The following is a 21,348-nucleotide window of genomic DNA, read 5'->3' as shown; positions in this document are numbered from 1 at the left end:
CTGAAGAATCAACCTTCTTCTGCAGAGATCTGAAGAGTCAAACGTCTGTCCTCTGCTACTGTCTACACGGGAGACCAGAATCAACCTTCTCTGGGGATGAAGCATCCAAACTCCTTATGGAGGTGGTCAGCATTGGTCCTCCCATACGCTAGAGGTGAAAACTGAGGCTGAGGGATTGAAATGACTTGCCCAATGCCATCCAGAAGGCCAGTAACAAAGCTGAGAGAAGAAGCCACACAGGTTTTCTGAGTGCCACGCCAGTGCTTTCTCCACCGTGCCACCCTGCCCGACCCCACAGAGCCACTGCACAGATCAGGGCCTGGACCAGTTTCAGGAGAGAGAGGATAAAACGAAAGCTGTCTCCTTCTACAAGATGACCGACCCTTCTTCTGATATGTATGTCAGCACATTGTTCACTTCACATGTGCCCTTTCATCACTTAAGAACGTGGCTGTGCTTTCCTAAACCGTGTTCTACCTAAGAAAAATATCCCAGAGATCATCTACACACACAAAAACACCCCAAAACCCCAACTGTACAGACTAAGCATTAAGTATAATATGAAAAAATCATTGAGGTTGCTACACAACTTGTCCATGACTTCTAGCATGGCTGTGTCTTTATCACAAGAATTTTTCCCCCATCCAGACATAAACTATTTCTAACAATCAGGGACATCAATAGCTCAGACAGGCAGTGATGCTTCTCCCAGCACACTTCGGAAAAATCTGGATAATAAAGCCATCAGCCATAATTATGGGAAGTCAGTGAGATCCATGTTATTTTGTCTTTGTAAGGCAAAGGGAGTAATGGAGGATGCCTCTATTACAGATGCGGATGTAAGGCTTAATAAAATAAGACAAGTAAACCAACCAATCAAACCAAATGAAGTACTTCCACAGAAAGGATCTGAAAAAGAAAGAAAGAAAAGTAGCTGTGACCCTCTCCACGCCTTTTTTAAAACGTTCCTCTCCATTTCGTTTTATCCCCATGCTGTGTTTCAGATAAACAGAAGAGTACTTGCAGGTAGGATGCCACTCACTTCATCAATACAACCACAAGGACCTTCTCCAAACAGATGTTTCTACATCCCAGTGAACACTTATTGCAGTTTTTCCTTGCTTCCATGTGAAAAGAAATAGGGGAAATACTATATAAGTCTACCGAAGGAGAATATTTTGCAAATTTCAGGTATTCAGGGGCGATATCCAGGCTTTCCTAGCGCGACCAGCCAAACACTTCCTGAGGAGAGGACTGCCTTCTGCACCAGTCCTCTTCTCGGAGAAGCAACGTAACTCAGTCAATAAAGCACCAGCCTGAGAGACAGGAGGAGAGGATTATGTTCCCTCCTCTGGCAATAACCCAGCCGTGTTAAAAGTGACAGCTAATTTCAAATACCACGGCAGAGATGTAACCACGTTTGGTGGCGCTTTGACCAAGACCCAGCCTACAAAGAGCCCACTCTCCAGCCCTGCTCCCACTCCGAGGGCGAGCACCGGCTCCGGGCAGTGCACCCCATGAGCCCAGCTGGCATCCACGGCATCCCTCTCCTCATCTGCGGAAGACTCCATGTGCCGTGACGGTGCTGCAGACCCACCGCCCTGCGTCCTCCAAAAGGAGCTCCCCTGGCAGGGCAACCGCTGCTGCTGAGAAATGGCTTGATACAAGGAGGATGTGCCCTGCCAGATGGATCCTGATCAACCCACTTCTGCTTCCTTCTACTGCCAGAAAAGGGCTTATTTCTTCCCATCTCGCGTCTTTACTGCTTGCAGGTGGAGGTTTTCACAGACAGTGCGATTAGCCTCTAGAAAGATATCGGGGCCAGGAATTTAACAGGAGAGACTGCCAAAAAAACAGTATGGGAAAGAGGAAAAAACCAGAAAAAAACAAAAACCAAAACTAAACTGAAATCAACAGAAGCACATAGAGCTTGGGGTCATACACTGCAATGCTCAGTACAACGTCTCAAAGCAAGGAGAAAGACCAGTTGGAATATATTAAACATTAGCTAAGAAGAGGTATGACTTTAAAAATACAGGCAAGTGAACGGAAAGATGAAAGCTGTAAGTTGAGGAGAAAAGACACGCAGGCAATTAGAATAATAAATGAGTGACAGGAGGGCTAAAAATAAACACAATAAATGATTTTTAAAAGGACTCAAGGTTAAAAAAAAGAAAAAAAGGTAAATATTACAGGGCATTTTAAAGCTACCAGAGAGAAAAAAAAATAAATTCAAATATAGCCTCAGTATAGAGTGCAATCAGACCTGGTTAATCAAAGATGTTTACCCATATGTCTATTCTCAGCAGGCTTGCCTCTAAGTCCATATGCACCACATTTTTGTCAACCCATGTCAATACTAAAGTCCTTTTTTTTTGGTGTGACACCCGGAGCTAGGACAACAGGTTTTTACTCCTTGATACAATCTAATGAGAAGATTCCACACGAACCAGCCTTAGAAATGTGAAGCAAAAGCCGTACGAAACCAAACCAAAAATCCCCAGATGAAGACATAGTTGGAGAACCGCTGCTACGCAGATGTGGACCCGTGGGCAGGCACCGGGCAGGACCCCTGGGCAGCCCGAGCCCCCGCAGCAGGCTGGCAGCGGGGCACAGAGGTGGCAGGTACCCGCAACCAGGACAGCAGAAGTGCAAATAGAGCCTGTGTGTCTGGACAAGATCCGCGTCTATCAGGACAGAAGGGTTATTCAGTGAATGCTTTATGGGACTTTAACAATGCACCAAATTACCCCCTTTTTAACAAAAAGTGCAGTGGTACAATCCAATTATGTATCTGCTCACCCTACAGAGAGACAGGACCGATTTCCCCAAAGTTCCTAAATGCTTTATTAAGTCAGTTCTGTCCAATTCAAATTTAAATCATTTTGTACAAAGAGAAGCTCATCTGAGTCACTGCTTTGTTTGAATGTTTACATTAATTCATTGTAATGGAAAAAGTAGCACCATTGCACCCAAACGTGTTAGGGAACCCTGAATTTCATGCACTATATTCTAAATGGTTTAACAAATACAAGCAAACATACCACCTTATTTATTCTAGTCAATGGAGACTTTTGCATGTTTTTAACAGCTGCAAACTGCAAGAGACGATGTGAGTTACCAGCTACGACACACACAGCACTTGAAACCCTTGCTGAAGTCAACGGGAAGACCCAAAGCATTGAACATCATGTACACATGCTGGTCCCTATAGACTCAAGGGTCCTCATAATTATGCACGTGGCTTGCACTTCGTGGTGGGTTGCTGGAGCTGGACACAGCTGCTTTGCAGCTGGAAAGGCTGGGCAAGCACTCCCGTATGCAGTCAGCAGCACGAGCCACGTTGCATGGGGTTGAGATGGGGAGAAGAAACGTAGATGCTGGAGACCTTCAGTTTCCCTCCTTGAGGTAAATCTGATCTTGTTCCTTACCGACTTGGCGCCTCAAAAAATGGGATTATAATTTTTTTTCCCCTTAGCAAATTTTTGGCATTCATTGCTGAAAAACTTCAAAATACAGAGCGCACCCTCAGTGATTAAATACCAGGGGAACAAAAACTTTTACCTTTTTCTGAGGGCTTACTTCCATGATGTTGAGAGCATCTAGCTATGGTACACGTTAGTCAAATCTATGAATAATGAAGACACTCAAGAAAGATCAAGCTGCATTACCACAATGTGGAGAATCAGCATATATTTATGCCTTGTCAGCATGCGAAGCTAGCAGCATACAGCCATCGTTTCCCATATTTGAAAATACGCCTGCTTCATGTTTGGGCGTTTGTTCTTCTGTTGATGGGGCTGATTTTTCTCTGGCTTTGCTTAGAGCTTCACAGACCACGTTGGAAAGCCCAACTCCAGCCAGTGACTCCACCAACCAACATGAGCCTGCTTCACTGAGCAAGCTACCCCAGGCTTCAGCTGTCAGCTCAGCGTGGTTTTGAAAGAAGCTTATTCAGTGCCATTGCAGGCATCAGACAGCAAAATGGAAGTTTTTGCATTTCACACTTTATTTCTTGTCTGGGGGAGGAGGGATGAGAAGGAGGGTTTTACCAGCAAGCAGCTGCAAAGCAGCAGTGGTTGGCTGCTGTCTCCTGCATCTTATTTTTAATCATAACAGCATCATGAAAAATCACTCCTTAACTACCAACGCGCAAGCCCACTTTCTAGCCCCATGCAAGAGCCGGCGGTGAGCTGGAAAGGTTGCAGAGATCTGGGTTCATCATCACGTCAGTATACGTTTCAAAGCCTTTGTTATCAAAATATTATTTATTGAGCCTGATTCTTTTATCAGTCACAACGTCACTGAATTCAATACAGTTGCCTCTGTAAAAGCAGAGTTCAGTCCATTGTCTTCACTAAAGCAATGTGTAGTTTGTTTACAGCAGCATACTCCAAGAGAGAATGCCCAGAGGTAATTTTGAAATCTGACATAAAATAGAAAGACAAACCAGCTTTGCACTTCAAAAGGAGTCTTTGTTCTGTAGTGTAGGATCTGTCATAAATATTGCATCAGCAGCCAGACTACTGGCACTTAAAATTAATAGGATGGAAGTTATCAAAGCCAACATGTCAAAGTAGCGGGTACCAAGGCAGGAATCCTGTAGCACCCTGAGCAACTGGATCATATGGCTCTGCCTTACTCTGCTAGGGAAAGAGATCATGGAAAAATATATAAACTCCACTCAAAACCTCAGGGTTTTTTGTGTCTTTCAAACTCTGATCGGCTTTTAATTACAAAATGGCAGTGGAAGGTACGAATATGCTGCCATGAAGACAGAAAAAGGGCGAATACAGAAAGCTATCTTCGCTACCAATACATTATTAAATTCTTTTCTTTGACATCCTGACAGTAATTGCACTGAATGGGATTGAATTTTGTTAAAATTACTTTAAAAGGGTTGTTGAGAATTTCCTGTGGGATGCAGTGGCAAGCACCAAGGCTTTCACTTCATTTTCTCTGTTGTCCTTACACTCCCAAGGGGCTTATTGTTCATCCTGCTTTTTGACAGCATGAAGGCCTATGTAAACACCCTCTGAAAAGAGAAAGCTTCACCAGATACTGCCATTTGGATTTGTTTTCCTCTGTCAGAGGGAAAGATAAATATTCCTACCTGATTCACAGCTGAGCTTGTTGCATGTATATTTTTAGCAACCAACCAGCTCTTATGATAGCAGGAATGAAACACAAGTGATTACATGAAATTATATTTAGAATAGCAGTATTTCTTTTTTCAGCGAGCGACCAAGGAGTTCTGAACCCTGGACACCCCTCACCAAAGATATAGCTCCTGCACTCAGGAACTTGCAGTCTTCATCCATTGTAGCAGATGAAATGTTTATAATTTGAAATACATCTATACAGTCAAACATGAGTATTTTTTAACTTCTCTATATAAAATGAGGTTTCCTGAAGTTTTTTAATTTTAGGCTGTTCGCACATTGGTGCCTCTTAAACGAGGCATTTCCACCGAGTTCGGGGTCCCAGTGCTTTCTGCTATGCCAAGTCTTGACTGTAAGTCATGAAGCTTACCGAGTAATATTCATCAAATAATGTAATCAAATTTCACACAACTTATTTCATCTGGCTTTTTTTCATCCTGAGTTACAGAACAGGGCAACTCATCTATATTATTCCCCGAATAATGCAGACAAAAACGCTGGTGACTTCTGTAATAAAATAGCCAGTGAACACTTCACGTCCTGCCCCATTCAGCGTGAATGATGAAAGCATTTGGAGAGAGACAAACAGCAGACCGCTTTCTGGCCTAGGATGCCGTGTTTTGTTTCACACGCAGTGAATGCAAACACCCACAGATCACCACGTAGAAGAAAGTGCTGTTATTTTTACCTGTTTTAAAAATAACAACAATAACAACAGCAGAACATTGCCATTTCATCCAGGGTGAGAATGAATCAGATTCTGCACTATTTTTTCCCCCTCTTCAGTTGCCGATTGAGTAGTCTGTTTTTAGAGTTGCCACGGTCAAAAGCCTGAGATGCTGAAGGACAACTCCTGGGGTGACTATTATTCCTTCTCCCTCTCTTGCTCGCAGAGAGCCAGGAGAATAAATCTGGATCACGCCATCAGTGTTTTTCTTGCATCTCTATGCTGCTCTACGTACTTTGTTTGCAGAATAAGTCAAGACATTGAATGGTTAAGCTAGAGAAAATACTTGCAGATATACTGCCTGTGATTCTGTCAAATTTTATCAGTTTAAGCAGAATTGGACCTGCTCATTATCTGAATGGAAGACTCCCAAGGACGAGCTCTGTGGCGCGCTGTGATTTCAGAAATTGAGTGGATGGAGTATGCTGCCTTTGGGGTAAGGATTAACCCAACACCACGGGGCTGGACAGAGAGAGCTCAGCTGCCAGATGCAGCAGAGCATATCAGTATTTCCAGGGCTGCTTCCTCCCTCCGCTCACGGAAGTCCCTCACGCTTCAGTCTGTGAGCTGCGCTTATGTTCACAGAGACAGCAGAGAGAAAGGGGGTGAGGGCCAAAACTGCTGTGAGCATGCAGCATCCGTACGGGAACTTGGGCTCACGTTCTCTCTGGACCCCAAAGCCTTGCTTTCTTTCCCACAGTAGCCTGTCGATTGTAGCTTGTACCTAGTGAATGAGCTATTTTGGTACAAAATGTGGGTTTGAATCCACTGAAAAAGAAGGGAATCAAAGCCAAACCTATCAACCCCCCATAAGCCCTTCAGCCACTATGTAGAGGGTAAATTTTTCAGGGAGAGGAACTGCTGCTGAACTCAATACCGCTGTTAAAAGCTAAATGCGTCCATCTTGTTCCTGCCGGGTTTCCCTCTGCCCACCTCAGAAACTCTGACCTTTTTCCTTCCTCTCTCTCTGTACATACCAGATATCAATTGATCCCTTAAAGCAATAAGTAGAGGTCTTTCTTTTCCATGCCCCAAACTGTGGGGTTAATAATTTAAAGAGGTCAGCAGTTTATCTGCTGATAGAGAACCTGCAGAATAGACCTGGTGGCTGCTCAAATATTTATCTTACAGTAGTACCAGAAATTTAGCTTGAGATAAGACCTAGTACACCCGAGGTTGTATGTGCACGTAGCACCTATCCCTAATGGATCAGAGGGAACACGCAGAGAGATTCAAGACAAAAAAAGCAGTTTGCAGAGCGCATGGAGTTCCACCCAACAGTGTTGCACAGCGGTAGGCAGCTCAGCACACAGCTGGGCACAGCTGGAGGAGCTGGCTGAGGGCTGCCTTCAGGCAGTTTGCCAGCTGCCTACACAGCAGCCCCGTGGACGGGTGTGTACCACAGCTCTCCATCAGAGAGTCACACCGTGTCAGTGCAACCAAGGAAATTAAGACCCAGATCCTCAAAACTATTCAGGTGTCAAGCTCCTGCTATATGCCTGCATAACCTAAGAGGATGGGGCCTACACAACTTGCTCAGCGTCATATGGGAAGTATGTGGGAGTCCAGACTTAACACCAATTGGCCCAAATTTAGAAAGCAGAACCTCCTTCTTAGACAATACCCTATAAATACACCTAAGAAAAGAAAAGGAGACATACTGGCTCAGACCAAAGGTCCACCCAGCCCGCCGTCCTCCTGTCTCCATAGCAGCCAAGAACACATAAGTGGAGAAAGGAACAGGGACAGGCAATCACGTGTGATATCTCCACCTGTGCTCTCCTAGCCTCTACCACTTGCTGCTCTGGGACTTCAGGCAGAGGTGGCTACTCCTTATTCAGCAAGCCTCTGCAGACTTCTCTCGAATAAACTCTTCTTGTTTCCCCTTGAGCCCAGGTAAACTTTTAACTCCACAGCATCCTCCTCCTGCAAGGAGATCCACATCCTGCTTACACACCGATTGAACAAAGGTCCTAAAGAAAGAAAGTGATGTATCACAACAGCTCTGGATCTCTCCTGAGAAGACACTGTGAGATGAATGGAACAGTTGCATACTCTGCATTGTACTTGGCAGTATTCAAACTTGTGAGGTCCTGCTGGGGCAATATAGCCAGCGGAAAGAGCAGAGAAGCAGAAGCAAGGGACTTCTGTGGTCCCGTTCAGGCTTCTTCCCAGCTGTGTCACTGTGAGGCTTTGGGCAAATCAGTTCATCTCCCCATACGGCTGTATTTCCACCAGTAAAACAACAGACACAACCACCTCCTCAAAGAAATAGTAAAATGATTCATTAGTTAATGTTGGTACAGCGCAACAGAGGCAAAATAGTGCTACTTGCAGGAAAAGAGCCCTACTTTTGCAAAGCACAGGTTTATCTTATTTAAGGAATGGAGTCAGGGCAGCTCCCGTGTGCTCACCTGAAGTTACACGCTTACTTAAGTGCCTTCTGCAGATACTTTCTAATGTCTACAATACGAGCATCTAAACAACATCCTGCAGATTAGCCAAAAAAGCTGTCAGGAATATGTTTTTATAAGGAACACTCCTTACTACACAAATAAATGCCAAAATACCACTTAGAGGCTCTGAGATAAATTTTAACCAGAGAAGGTTTTTAAGATTACCTGTGAACTACTCCTGCTCGGTGAAGGTGTTCAACTGCTAGGATAAGCTGCCGGATATATTTGCGCGCTTCATGCTCCTCAAGTCTTTTTTTCTCGTAGATCTTGTGCATCAAGTTGCCACCAGGGCACAGCTCCATGACAAGGTAGTAGCTGTTTTCAGTTTCCAGTATATCCAGCAGCTGAGCAATATTCGGGTGGCGGATCATTTGCTGGATCTGCCCTTCCCGTCGCAGATTCTTGGTGACATAGGTGTCTTTTTTGGCTCTTTTCTTGTCAATTACTTTCACTGCCACCTAATGAAAAAACAGAGGAGAGGGGGTTGTTAGCAGTCACACTGATGATTTATTGCTTTAACCTTGTATAAACAACCTCAAAATTAAAAAAAAAAAAAAAAATTAAAGGATGTCAGTCTCAACTGATACACCATGGTTTCAGGCACAACTGCCCAGGTCAGAGAAACAGCTGCTTTTCCAACTCCACCCCCTCCACTGACAATTTTTTTCTTTATCCCCTTGTACGATGACAGATAAAAGTTATTGCAAGGAAATAGGTAACAAGGGGAGGAGACAATCTCATTAACCATACCCAAACACTTAGCACACTTAATGGTGAACAGTTATTTCATTTATTTTCTCAGAAAGTCTTCAGGCTGGTATTTACAAGTTGTAAGCGTCATTTTTGGCTGTTCTTGGCTTTTGACATACGACTTGAGATTATAAGTTTCTCAAACTATAGGCAAATGTTAGTTTTGCGTTATTAAAAAGAAAAAAAAAAAAAAGAAAACCAAAATTATTTTGGTATCACTCTCCTGGCACATTTCTTTTCCCTCTTTTAAAATGTACATGAAAGACAATCTCCTTGTTACTTCTAGAATCGAGCAACTCTGCAAAATCCAAGAAGGCAAAACTTTTTTTTTGTAATGCAAGTTCTCAGTGGCACACCTGCTCAGAGCTGTCCAAGTCAACTGGAGCCCATCACAAAAGTAAATAACAAAACTAAGGAGACTCTGTACCACAATCTACGACACAGCACGTGCCAGCGCCTATCCAAGTGCTTTCCTTCTCGTTGCTGGTGCAGAACGCCACACGAGAACAAAAGGATGGGACTGGCGAGGATATCGCTCCTTTCTATGCTTAAAGAATCTGGTTCCTTTTATTGTTTTAATGGATTCACTAAACAGTCGCAATAAAAGTATCTGCCTTTTTCTGCCTCAAATTTATAGACACTTATTTATTTATTGAGGTTTCTTATTTAGACTGGGTGCTGCAGACTTCCAGGTCATCTGCGCCAGACAAAGACTTAACAGCTTGTGCCAGCTGAGCAACAAAAGGCACCGCGAAATCCTCCTCCCGGCTCCTCCTTTCCTCAGAGCTCTGCAACAAAGGAAGTCCTTCACCCCACGCACCCGGACCCCGCGGCTTGCCCATCATTACCCAAGTGACAGCTGCTTGTTTGTCAGGATGAGGGGGGGAAACACGGTGCTTGGTATTCCTGCGTGACACTGAATTTTACATGATGTGAGAGTTTTGTTTGTGTGGGTACAGGTCCAATAAAATGCACAGAAAATGCCACGATCCCTCTGCCCCCCAGATGGAGGCACAAAGATGCTGCACCCGCATCTTTCCTGTCTGCCTTGATTTGGCCTTGGAGGATCTCCCGCATTACCTTACTCCTACAACGAGGAGGAGTAACAAATGCGGGGGAAACCTCAGAGCTTTATTTACCCTAGCCTTAACACCCAGACAACAGCACAAGCCCAAGAGGCTTCCCTCCATCTCCAGCTCGTACAACATCCTTCCTCATGGCCGACAAACTAACCTCTTGCAGCAAACTCACTTTCAACTACGGCCAATAACATTATTCCAACCCACCCCACTGCGGGCTGGTGGGCTTTGGCAACAGGGAGACAAACTTACTCAAAGCATACCTGGCCGCTGTCCTAGCTTGAGAAAGTGCCAAGCACACATCAAGCACATGACAGCTCCCAGTCTGACTAGCCTTACCTTTATTTTCTTCTGCGAGCAAAGGAAAGGTTAACTTAGCGAACATTTTGTTTTTCCTTTAGAGAACAAAAGCCACAGAAAATATGGTCTGGAAATACAACAACAAAACCAGATCCAGACCCTTTGACACGAACGCCTTGAATGAAAGTCAAGTTTTATCAGCAGAGGAATTGAAGAATAAAACTACAGGAGTTGGGGCTTCATGGTCTGTCTTAAGAGCCAGAAGTCAGGATCGCTGAGCACGTTACTAGCTGGATACACTTCTGCTGCTAAAAGATCATTCTCATGAAATACCCTTGATAAAGAGGTAAGGCTGAGCACCACACACAGGACAGCTGCCTGGGTGAAGCCCAGAGCTGCATCAGGACCATAAACGCCTGGAAGCTACATTCCTGACTAGTCACATTAAAGAAAGATCATTTAGTCGTAAAATAAAACAACAGGCAAATCACAGCTTAACTTCACAATTTTTGAAAGCCTCAGGTGATTCACCAAGGAAACAGTCTTAAATTAGTACGTTCTTCCATCTAATGAGATAGGACCGAGAACACAGAGGCTTGCATGGATTATTTAGACAGCAAACCACAGAAGTTATTCTGGTGAGGACAAACAAATTCAGGGTTTAGAGAAACATGAGATGCCAGTTTGTTTGCTGGCAACACAACACAATCTCTGCAAAAGTTTAAAAAAAAAAAAAAAGCTGGTATCTTCCACAGCTGCAGGATACAAAACATGGAGTATTAACAGTATGGAGCAGCAATCTGTTTTCCATATTGGTAAGTCATCTCCAATTCATTGACCAAAAAAAGCACATTACTAAATGCAGACACGTCTGCTGCCCAGGCTGAGCATGGCTGTGGGGAGCAGGGGCAACCACCTGAACCCAGGAGACAGAGCCAGCTATGTGACTACTTGGTGACCGTTTCACTATCACAAAGAATTAGCTTTCTGTGCCTTATGGACAAATTTTCCCCTTGGTTTTGACAGATACTTGGTCACGCACCCTACTTATCCCAGCAGAGAAGCAAAGCTGCTGCCAGACCCCCCCTCCACGCCGAGCTACCTTTCCCCCTTCAACAGCCCTTGCATCGGGTCCGAGAGATCCACCAGCACAGCTGACAGAGCTGACAAAGGAGGAAACAACGGTTTTGTTTTGGCAACAGCTTTGCATAGGGGAAAGAGAAGAGTAAAACACCAGTTAAGACTCCGGGAGACTTGCACCTCCCACACCAGGCAGGAAACTAGCTTCAGTGCGATACTGCTTGCTCCTGGGACAGATGTGCGTGGGACCATGCCTCCTCGCATAGGTCCGTGCTGCAGCACAGGGCACCCTGGAAACACCACAGAAAGATGCCCCGCTCTCCATCTCTATTCAAAAGCCAGGGTCTTTAAAGAAACCTCTATATATCTAAAAAAAATTTTAGCTGACCCAAACACACAAGCAGCCCATCAACTTTCATACGGATACTCTCCATAATAGCTTTACAGCTTTTGTTGCTGTTCCTCTCCGTTTCTCCCAGGTCGTCTTCCTTACTACTCCTTTCATTTATTCTTCTGTCCTCCTAGTCAATGCCCTTTCCCTTGCACTGCTCTTTTTGCCTTCACTTTCTTGCAGGGTCACTTTGCTTTCCTAAGTGAAATGCACCCCATGGTACAAGGGTTGTGCAAAGGGGCCAGCACTGTCAGGCAGAGCTCTGGTGGGATTTTTTTTGCTTGTTTGGGTTTCTTGGATCTTCCCCTGATTTACAATTTACTCTGAAGCATATCTAGGAAATCTAGGGATCAAACTCTGCACTCAGTTACTCCAGGGTTGATTTAGCTAAATATCCCCGATTTTGAGTTCATCCAGAGTTAGACCAAGGTAAGTGAAGACTGAACGTGCCCCAATGCGTTTAATATACACAGCCTCCTGTACGGTGTATATGTGTGTGCATACACCTGAAAATTTCATTCATGCAGAAGGAAAAAGCATTCAGTAGAGAAAATACTGTAGATGTTAGATAACCATAAAATAAACACATTCGAGCTTTCATAACCTACTCAAGACATGCCAATTACTCAGTTTTGCTCTCCCGAGTTTCAAGTAGGAGCTCTTTGTCTCTGCATCATCTGCATCATGCTTATCTCCTAACTTGAATTCTTGGCCAATATTGGCACAGAAATAAAAAATAAATTATAAAGCAAGTAATTACTCTGAATATGTAGCAACAGTGGCTCTTGACATTCAACACTTTGATTTGGCTAAACCTTTGCTGTGTAAATAAATGAATGGTTTAAGTTATTCTGTGTTATGAGGTACGAAGATGAGTAATAGGCCATATTTTTGGTTCCCGAGTCCTAGAATTATACTGTTGGAATGAATTACTTTCCTGAAGTTTATGGTGTGACACATCATATGAGCAATTGCTGCTTCTCTCGATCGTCGCACTAAAATACTTCAGGTTGGGCTAAAGCGTACTGAAGCGGAGGTGAGGGGGAAATGCAAGCACCGCTCTTCTCCACGGATCGTTGGAGGAGATGGTGACATTGCTTACAGAACCAAGCAGCTAAAACACCATCAGCAAATACAGGCACGTGTCATCACCCAAACAAAGGCACACGTTTGACACGTACGGGCGGAGGATTTTTGCCAGCTAGTGTTTTAGGCGGGTTTGTGAATCTGCGAGAGAGAGGCGGGGGAGGGGGTGGAGCTGACTGGCACCAAACTGCACAAAAACAGTCACAGCAAGGCCCTGAGAAAAAGCAAGAAGAGATAGTTTAAAGGACCAAACGTTGCCTGAAGAAATCTGGGAGCCAGGGCTTCGGTTGCTAGATCACTGCTGCATCCAGGGAAAACACATTTTGCATCCTCTTTGTAAACAGCCATGCCTCGACATAGAAAATTGCAACAGAGCATGGAAGGTGGCTCACACACATCCTAAGCGTGCCCCAGCGTAGCGTCCGTATGTCTGTCCAAGAGGCACATTTCGCATCGGGCAGCTCCCCAGACCTGCGCCCTGACAGCACGCTGAGCCCACGGAGCTGGTGGTGGGTCTGCTGCACCAGGCAGGAGGAACCTCCAGGTGCTCAGTGGGCAGAAGTCAAAGTCATCTTCTCCCCCTCCCCTTCTGCCAGCTATTTATAACCCCAACAGTGACACTTGGAAAAATCACAGGTCAAGAAGTAGTGCTTTTGTTAGTGAGGGAAAGATGTTTGCTTACCCAGTGGACATGAAAAGGTCTATTCAGATCACTGCCTGCCTGCTCTGCAGCAGTGTCATTTTGTCAGAGTGCGGCTCAGTCTTACTGAGACTTTTTTTTTTTCAGACCAACCCTCCATAAATACTCCTCGGTGCTGGAAACCTGCTTTGAAACCTTGTGGTTTTCAACTTCTGTTCTGCTTCAATAAGAAATCCAAGGCATGGTATGTCTGCCGAGTACTGCTGATGGGAAACCAAATGTTGGATACCAGGATGAAGCTGAACATAAGAACACAATAATATTGGGGGGGAGGGCAGATCCAAGCCTGCTGTAGAACCTATTTTCAGCTACATACAAAATTGATGGAAGGCAATTGGGTTTCTGTTTTTTGGTTGGTTGTTCCCTACCTCCCCAAGCTGCAAAAAGAGCTTTATTCAAGCCATGGTTTTACAGTAAAAACATCTACCCCCTCTACCTAGCTTTCCCCAGTGAATCTCAGGCTTCGATCAGTTAAGACACAACATGATTCCACCTGAATAAAAACCAAGTAACAACCATATGACAGCAGTGACTTCAGTCACACGATATGCTAGCACTCGGGGAACCCAGGTCTGAGTTCAGCCTCGGGTTTCTTGCTTGCCAGATCGGATGTCTTTGCACAGGCTGTCTCTTGGCAGAAGGACGCCCCTCAACGGCAGCAAGCCTTCCTGTTTGCCAGAAAATAGGTTTTCTCAATGGCCTGTTTGCCGAGTCAAAGTCAAGAGGTCTTGAACAATACTCAGGTCAGACACTTGCAATAACATCTAGAACAGTTTCATAGTAATGGCCCCAGCCTGGCAAATAATGTTATAACATGTTTAACTTTGCAGAGAACAGAAGATTGCAAGTGACCTTGCAAAATCAGGGTGTGACATTTTGAGCACTTTTTAAGAGTCTTCCCCACTTGCCCAACCACTTGAATTGTTTCCTTCTGCAAATTCTCCGGTAACTTTAAATAAGAGGAAGGCAGTTCCTGCAGACCTCTGCCAAAGGGAGCTCCAGCTGAATTGAGAGGAAACTGGTTTGAATAAGAATCCAGCAAGCACTGTGGGATTTGGCCAGGAGACCAACATAGCACAAGAGAAGCAACTTCAACTATTGGAAGAACTATTCAACTACTGGAGGGACAACCTCCCTGCCTTTTTTCTTCCTTCTTCTTCTTCCTCCCCCCCGCCCTCCTCTTTTTTTGCCAGAGTCTACTTCTGGCAGACCTGCTAGAGATGATGCCAAGCCAGGCAGCAGTGCTGACTCTCAGCACCGTCCTGGGCCGTGGGCCATGGGAGGCCTGGTGCACCCTGACCTGGTGCACAACTTCACCACCCTGAAGTTCAGAGCCGCAGGCTACAGGGTGCAGCTGGGGAGACAGTCAATGGGAAGGCCTGAGACTTGGACTTCTGCACCTAAACCCGCAAACCTTTACTGTCTGGTTTAAGCTTAGCCAGGAGAATGAGATGAAGAGCCAGACCACGTAGATATTTTACAGCCATCGTTAGTGCAAGCCCATCTCCAGCTCCTTTTTGAAGTGCCCAAGAAGGCTCATGCAATGAATTCATTTTCTTTCCTTCCTTCCTTTCAGTGATAGCTGTCTGGCATCACTTGTAGCTTGCTTTGTATTTACCACTGTTCTCACCACAAAAATCTCAGCTTAGTTTTCAAAACCAGCTGGTGATTTTGGGTGGCCAATTCAAATCATATTAAACAGACCTAACTTTGAAGCCTGCACAGTTGTCAGCACAGTCCTGAAGCAATCCCTTCAAGGGTATCTCAGTTTGGGCAACCAACCAGCTTTTCACAACTGAATCCAAAGACTAGAAAATGCCAACTTCATTCACCGGGTAACGTTTCTTCTTTCCTTTAGCTGTTACAGCTTAGCAAATATTACAGTACAGCAAAGGAATTTTTTTTTTTACATAGCAAGTTCCAATATCTTAAGAAATAAAGCATTAAAGAAAAGAATCATCCAAGCAAATGCATACCAGAAATCAATAAACTGTACACCTTCAGAAAGGACCGCACATGTCCCACCTAGGACAGAGAGAAATCACAGCTCTTCCATTAGGACTGTCAGACACGGATGAGTCTAGACACCATCACAGAAACACAGACTTGACATTCACCATGGGACTAAACACAATGAAACTGTAAGAAAGGTAACATGCTTGATGTTAGGCATTTGCCAAATTACCTTGCAGCCCATACCACCCAATTCAGCGAAACTGCCTGAAGAAGGTCCCAGGGTGGCATTTTTAGTGGGACTCCCTTCGGCTATCCTGCTTGGCTTCCCAGTTCCCTAACAAATGTTAGCATCCTATTCACCTTTCAAGAACTGCTTTCAAAGAAAACCGCAGAGCATTTCTGAAAGTATCACAAGAAGGTAACCACTTGCTAACCATTCTGCTTACAGCTTAGCCATTCACTTCAAGGAAGCCAGCAATCGTCCAAACCCACAGCAATGTGTAAAGGCAGACTCTTCCACAACAATGCGGCCTGCCCCGTTTATCAAGGATAGAGAAGGACAACCATTCAGTGATGGCCACCTGATACCTTTTATATTTGCCTTGTATGCTTGCTATGAATGGAATAGGGGGGACAGAAGTTGAGTTAAACATGTGCATGGATGTGCACATATATGCACTGTGAAAAGGCTGCTCGGTAGCTATACAATTAGAGATGCATTGAGGTTATACGTTAAACAGTATCATCTCTTTGCTTCAGACTTGAGTGGCGATGTTCAGTCTTTGATAGGTTTTGTATCTGCTCTTTGTAGGACAGCTGAATATATAGTTTTTCTTTTGTATTTGCTCTGACATTAGTAAAATCAGCAATCAAAAAAGGTAGAGAGGAGTCACTTCTGTTAAAATATTCTCTTCTCTTCTGAGTCTCTGACAGTGTAAGCCAAGAGTTTTGAGCTTAGCAACACATAAAACCAGCTGCTGTAGAGACGAGTACAGGATAAATGTCTCAGTAGGCAGGAGGCCACTCTCTCTGTTGGCAGACTAGACACAGTCAGGAAAGCTTGAAATCAGCCCCCGAAGAAATACAAACTCTTCTAAGTAAGAAAGTAGTTCCGAGTATGCTCACTCATATACTTCAGATTCAAGGTAGCTTGAATGGAAAGAATCAAACTGCCAGGGGATAAAAAGAAAATCTTACCATTACCTACAACCCAAAGACGACAGCATCCAGCAATGCAGAAAAGGATTCAGGAGTACTTTAGATAAGCAAATGAACATAAGCCCTCTTGATGCCACAGCCAACTTAAACATAATCCCTAAAAGCATAAGCTGGATGTATTTGTTAAAGTATGAAAAGGTATTAATTACACCTGTCGAAGGCACTGGGGACTATTATTAGATTACTGTATCCAGTTCTGGTGCCAGTAATTAAAAAATGATGTTAAAATTTTGGAAAGGGTTCTGAAAAGAGTTTCAGGAACAGTCTGAGGTCCAAGAACTGTTTGTCATAGTAACTGACTGAAGCTCAAAATATTTAATTAGAAGAATGTTAAGTACCGGCTTGATGATTTTCTGCAAGTATCTACATGAGGAGAAGATTTCTGATAACAGAAAGCTCTTTAATCTAATAAAATAAAAATGAACTTCCCAAAAGGTAAATTGGGCAAAGTCAGGCTATAAACACAATCCATGTTTTTTTAGGTGCAGTGAAGTAATGATAGAAACATCTTATCTTACAGAGATTAATTTAGATGTTGAATTTTCTCCCCCTCTCTTAAAAGTATGCAATAGCTCAACAAAACATTGATACAGATACTCCTGAAGAGAATACCAGGGCTCACCTTCTATAGGAAGTCAGGCTGTATGATGGCTGTGATCCCTTTGGGCTTCAGCGCCTATACATACGCGAAATGTCTCTGATCCCCGCAGAGAGCGGTGGGGGACAAGGCACGACACAGAAGGATGGGTTGACCTAGGCGAGATGCTCTGGGAGCCGTCAGCAGTCACATCAAGGGATGTAAATTTTGCAAGCTCTCTCTGACATCCTTCCTGGAGCTCCCCAGCGCAGAAGACACGAAGTGTCACGAGGAGTCATGCAAATATTGATGCTGCTGCAGACAGCCCAACTCACCCACGGCTCTGCTGCTGACTGTATTGGCACACTCAAATTAGCGTTTCCACAGGGAGAGAGAGTTTTGATGTGTCGAGGCACTGGTGTTTGTAAGGACATACTACAGGATTGCTCCCGCTATGCTAAGAGCAAGGGCAGACCACGTGAAGGTTTTAAGATTGTCAATATTGCACGGCTGTGTGCACGGACTCCTCAGGGCTTCCTCACGCTCTACCTTAGTGCCCTTCCACATCCCCTGTATTTCTGCAGCTCTTCCTCCCTTTTCCTCTTACTTCAGAAAAGAAGGAAGGAAACAGAGCAGAGATAATTGCTGATTTAACACATGACTAATGCCTTGTCTGATGTGGTCCATTTCCACAGAGCAGCTCAGCTTCACTGGAGGAGAGCCATTCTTGACCACATTCCTCTTCAACGTGCTTTTTTAACTTCACGTCGTATTTATGGGTAACTTCATGCCACGCTTCATGGGCAACTACTGTTAATCCTCTTCTGGACATGCTTCTACACCGCTGTTTCCATAAAGCCAGCTGCCCCCTTCCCTCTCATCTTCTGCTTCGCTCCCTTTTCAAACAACTGAAAGACAGACATATTCTTATCTGCTAGCGTCTCTGCCGCCTGAAATGGCCAGACTTTCAGAGCACAGGGACCAGCAGGAGATGGTTTTGAGGCAAGAATTCTGCCTCTACCCAGCCACTCTATTCAGAAACACCCACGAACTACGTTTTTCCTTGGTGCTGTATGTCCAAAGCAGTAGAATTTGTGTAACGCATGGATGCCACAGGGTCAGAGCACAGCCCGGGGGCCTGGGAAGCAGGAACCTGAGTGGACAGCCCCATCTCAATATCCATGGGAAGGAACGCATGGCTTGTCTTGAGTGGGTCATGGAGAGGATCTGTCTTGCCTCTGGCAGAACAAACCAATTCCAGCGACCTGTCACCGCCCTCCTGGTCAACTAATTAATGGGGTAGCCATAACTGCATCCCCCGAGGGAGAGGAGCACATTTTTACCTCCCTGGCCTCTAAAGATATCTACACAAGTCAAGAGAGATTACACAGAGACTGATGGAAGTGGTGGCGGCAGAAAGCCAGATGCAGAGATACAGGAGGGTGCATTAAAGAGGTTCCAAAAGAAATCCTTACGAGCTTGTCAAAACCAGCCTCCGGGCCGGAGACATCCCCTGCAAGGAGAAAGCGCGTCTCTGAATGCCTGGGACAGCCGGGTTTGCCTTGCCATCAGCACCTAAAATATTCATCAAGTATCACTTTCCAAATATTAGCTGTTTTTCAGAAAAGGGCTTTTTGACCCCCGTTCATAAGGTCAGACTGACATGCTGAAACACCGCCCAGCACTTAACGTGAAAACTCCTTGAGCTCAAGGTATGACCAGCTAACGGGAAGGGCGTTTTTCAGGCCCTGCCACACAGGCGCACGGGGAGCCTGACGTGCCGCCATGCATCAGAGGGAAAACCCGTGCAGACCAGCACGGTCCTTCTTTCGCATCGACGGAAGTTGATGGCTACTCACAACCCCTCACGGAGGAGGCCAGCGTGACAACTGCTGGAAAACAGAGGTCCTCTCCACCCAGGCGTGGCCCTAATAGGCTGTCAGGACAAGAAGCAGCCGCCAGAGCAGAGGCACGGCAAGGCGCAGTTGGTGCCTCGGTCGCAAGCACACCGTACCCCATCCATCTGTTTCCGATAAACCATAACTTGCCTTCCTAATGCTGAAAACAACTTCTGCCACAGTGAGATGGATGAAGATCTCAGGTTACGCGTGGGGAAGCAAAAGCAGAGGAGCGATACCAAATGACATTCCTCCAACACCGATCCCCTACAGGAGAAACCTGGCGGCTCGTGACGCTCCCCATCTTCCTGCTCACGGACTCATAATGTGTTTCGTATTAAACAGTCCCCGTTTCACATTTAAGTGATGAAATGCATAACTGGACTTACGGAAGACTAAGTGTCCCTGATTTAAAGAGCTTTAATACCAATATAGCTTTATGGCTTTAAGGAGGGGAAAAAAAAACACAACAAAAACCCAAGAGCCACTGCTTCTGAGGCCCAGGTAATACCCTCCTTTGTAGTGACTTAAAACACAGTCAATAAAACATTTACAACTGTTGGGAGCGAAGAGAAGGGTGTCTCCAATAAAGTTTTTATATATAAATAATATGTTCTCTCCCCTAGCTCTGTGGACATTATTCACAGAAAATAAATTTATTCTCTGAAAAAAATGTTTCCATGACAATCTTCCACAACAGGCAGAGAGCAAAGGAACTTTATTATATATAACTTATCTTTTTTTAGTTCTCTTTGTTGCAATGATTTTTCTCATAGCACTAGTGGCACTGATCTTGCACTGCAAATGAGAAGAGCCCTGCCGGGCCTAGCGTTACAGGTGTTGCACCTAGAGCTCAGCAGTGCAATAGCAGAGCAAAGCATTGACAGAAGAGGAAACTTTGGTCAGGGCAGCACCAGCTTTCTGGTCGTTTTTTGCAGGCGGTCTTCTTGGGAGGCCACGGTAACTCCTCCCAGACTCTTTCTGTGAGGATGAGGTTTGATCCTGCTCCCTGCAAGCACCGATCCTAAACGCAGAGCAGCACACAGGTTTTGCAGGGATTCACCTTATCAGCCTAGAAATGTGTACCTCCGCCCTAGCGTGGGCCCCAGAGCCGTGCTTGTGATGGTGGCTTCTGTCTTACTCCAGTAAAGCTTACTGGAAAAACCTACCCAGTTCTCTTCATAAGCACGACCTCCATCAGCCCACCAAAACCACTGGCACCACTAAGTTCGTACCCTCGAGGAGATCAGCCAACAGACAACCCATCGGGGAGGCACAGCGGAAGAAGTTTCACAGAGCCACAGAATCAAGAAGTTCTGGTTTTTTGCTCTTCAGCTTACCTGAAAATAGCAGCTAAGCCAATCTGGAGTTGAAATAATGCAAAGTGTGGCTACATGGCAAGCAAAAGAGTACTTGAGATGGTCTGAATCTAGCCAGTACTGGTTTGCTTTGGTTCGGTTGTACCCCATGCTGCTAGGTGAGCACCAACACAGCAATCCACCTAATTCTTCTTCTGGCTGGTATCCACCTAATCATTGGCTTGGGACACTTTGAGATGCTTCTCCATAACCTTGAAGAGTACCATAGTCAGCACATAAACTCTCAGCTCATTTTTATATTGTTGTTCGTACAACACAACAGCTCAGGTTTTAGGCAGACTATTACAATTCAGCTGCCAGAAGGTTGCCACTGGCACCCTCTCACGACTGCTTTCCTTCTGGGGTTATATCCTTGTGAAGAGTAAGTGCTGCTCATTAATAATCTCCATTTTCCCAAGTGCAGGCTAACAAATAACTCACGAGGGCAGAGGGGCAAAGACGCCTAATGTGTAATGTCCGCTGAAAAGCATGAAGCTATGGTAGCATTCTCCACCTCATTGGTGTAAAAGGAGATACGGCAAACTGCAAGATGTAGAAAGCAAGACATATTTTAATTACCAAGACATTAATAGGTAACACATGCCTACAA

The 21,348-nt window shown here is 44.9% G+C and overlaps 1 protein-coding gene across 1 annotated transcript in view; it reads right to left on the bottom strand.

Annotated features, from left to right (window-relative positions):
• The window catches only part of HUNK (hormonally up-regulated Neu-associated kinase), a 57,865-nt gene that overhangs the window by 29,362 nt on the left and 7,155 nt on the right, over positions 1–21,348 (bottom strand). The window contains exon 2 of the mRNA XM_075174238.1: positions 8,511–8,803. Within this exon, the coding sequence (XP_075030339.1) occupies positions 8,511–8,803 (293 nt within the window). The remainder of the gene's footprint in view (positions 1–8,510; positions 8,804–21,348) is intronic.

This window comes from Calonectris borealis, chromosome 1 (genome assembly GCF_964195595.1).
Source record: "Calonectris borealis chromosome 1, bCalBor7.hap1.2, whole genome shotgun sequence".
NCBI classification, from domain to species: domain Eukaryota; kingdom Metazoa; phylum Chordata; class Aves; order Procellariiformes; family Procellariidae; genus Calonectris; species Calonectris borealis.
The sequence above is the reverse complement of the archived record's forward strand: the minus strand, read 5'-3'. Positions and strand labels throughout refer to the sequence as shown.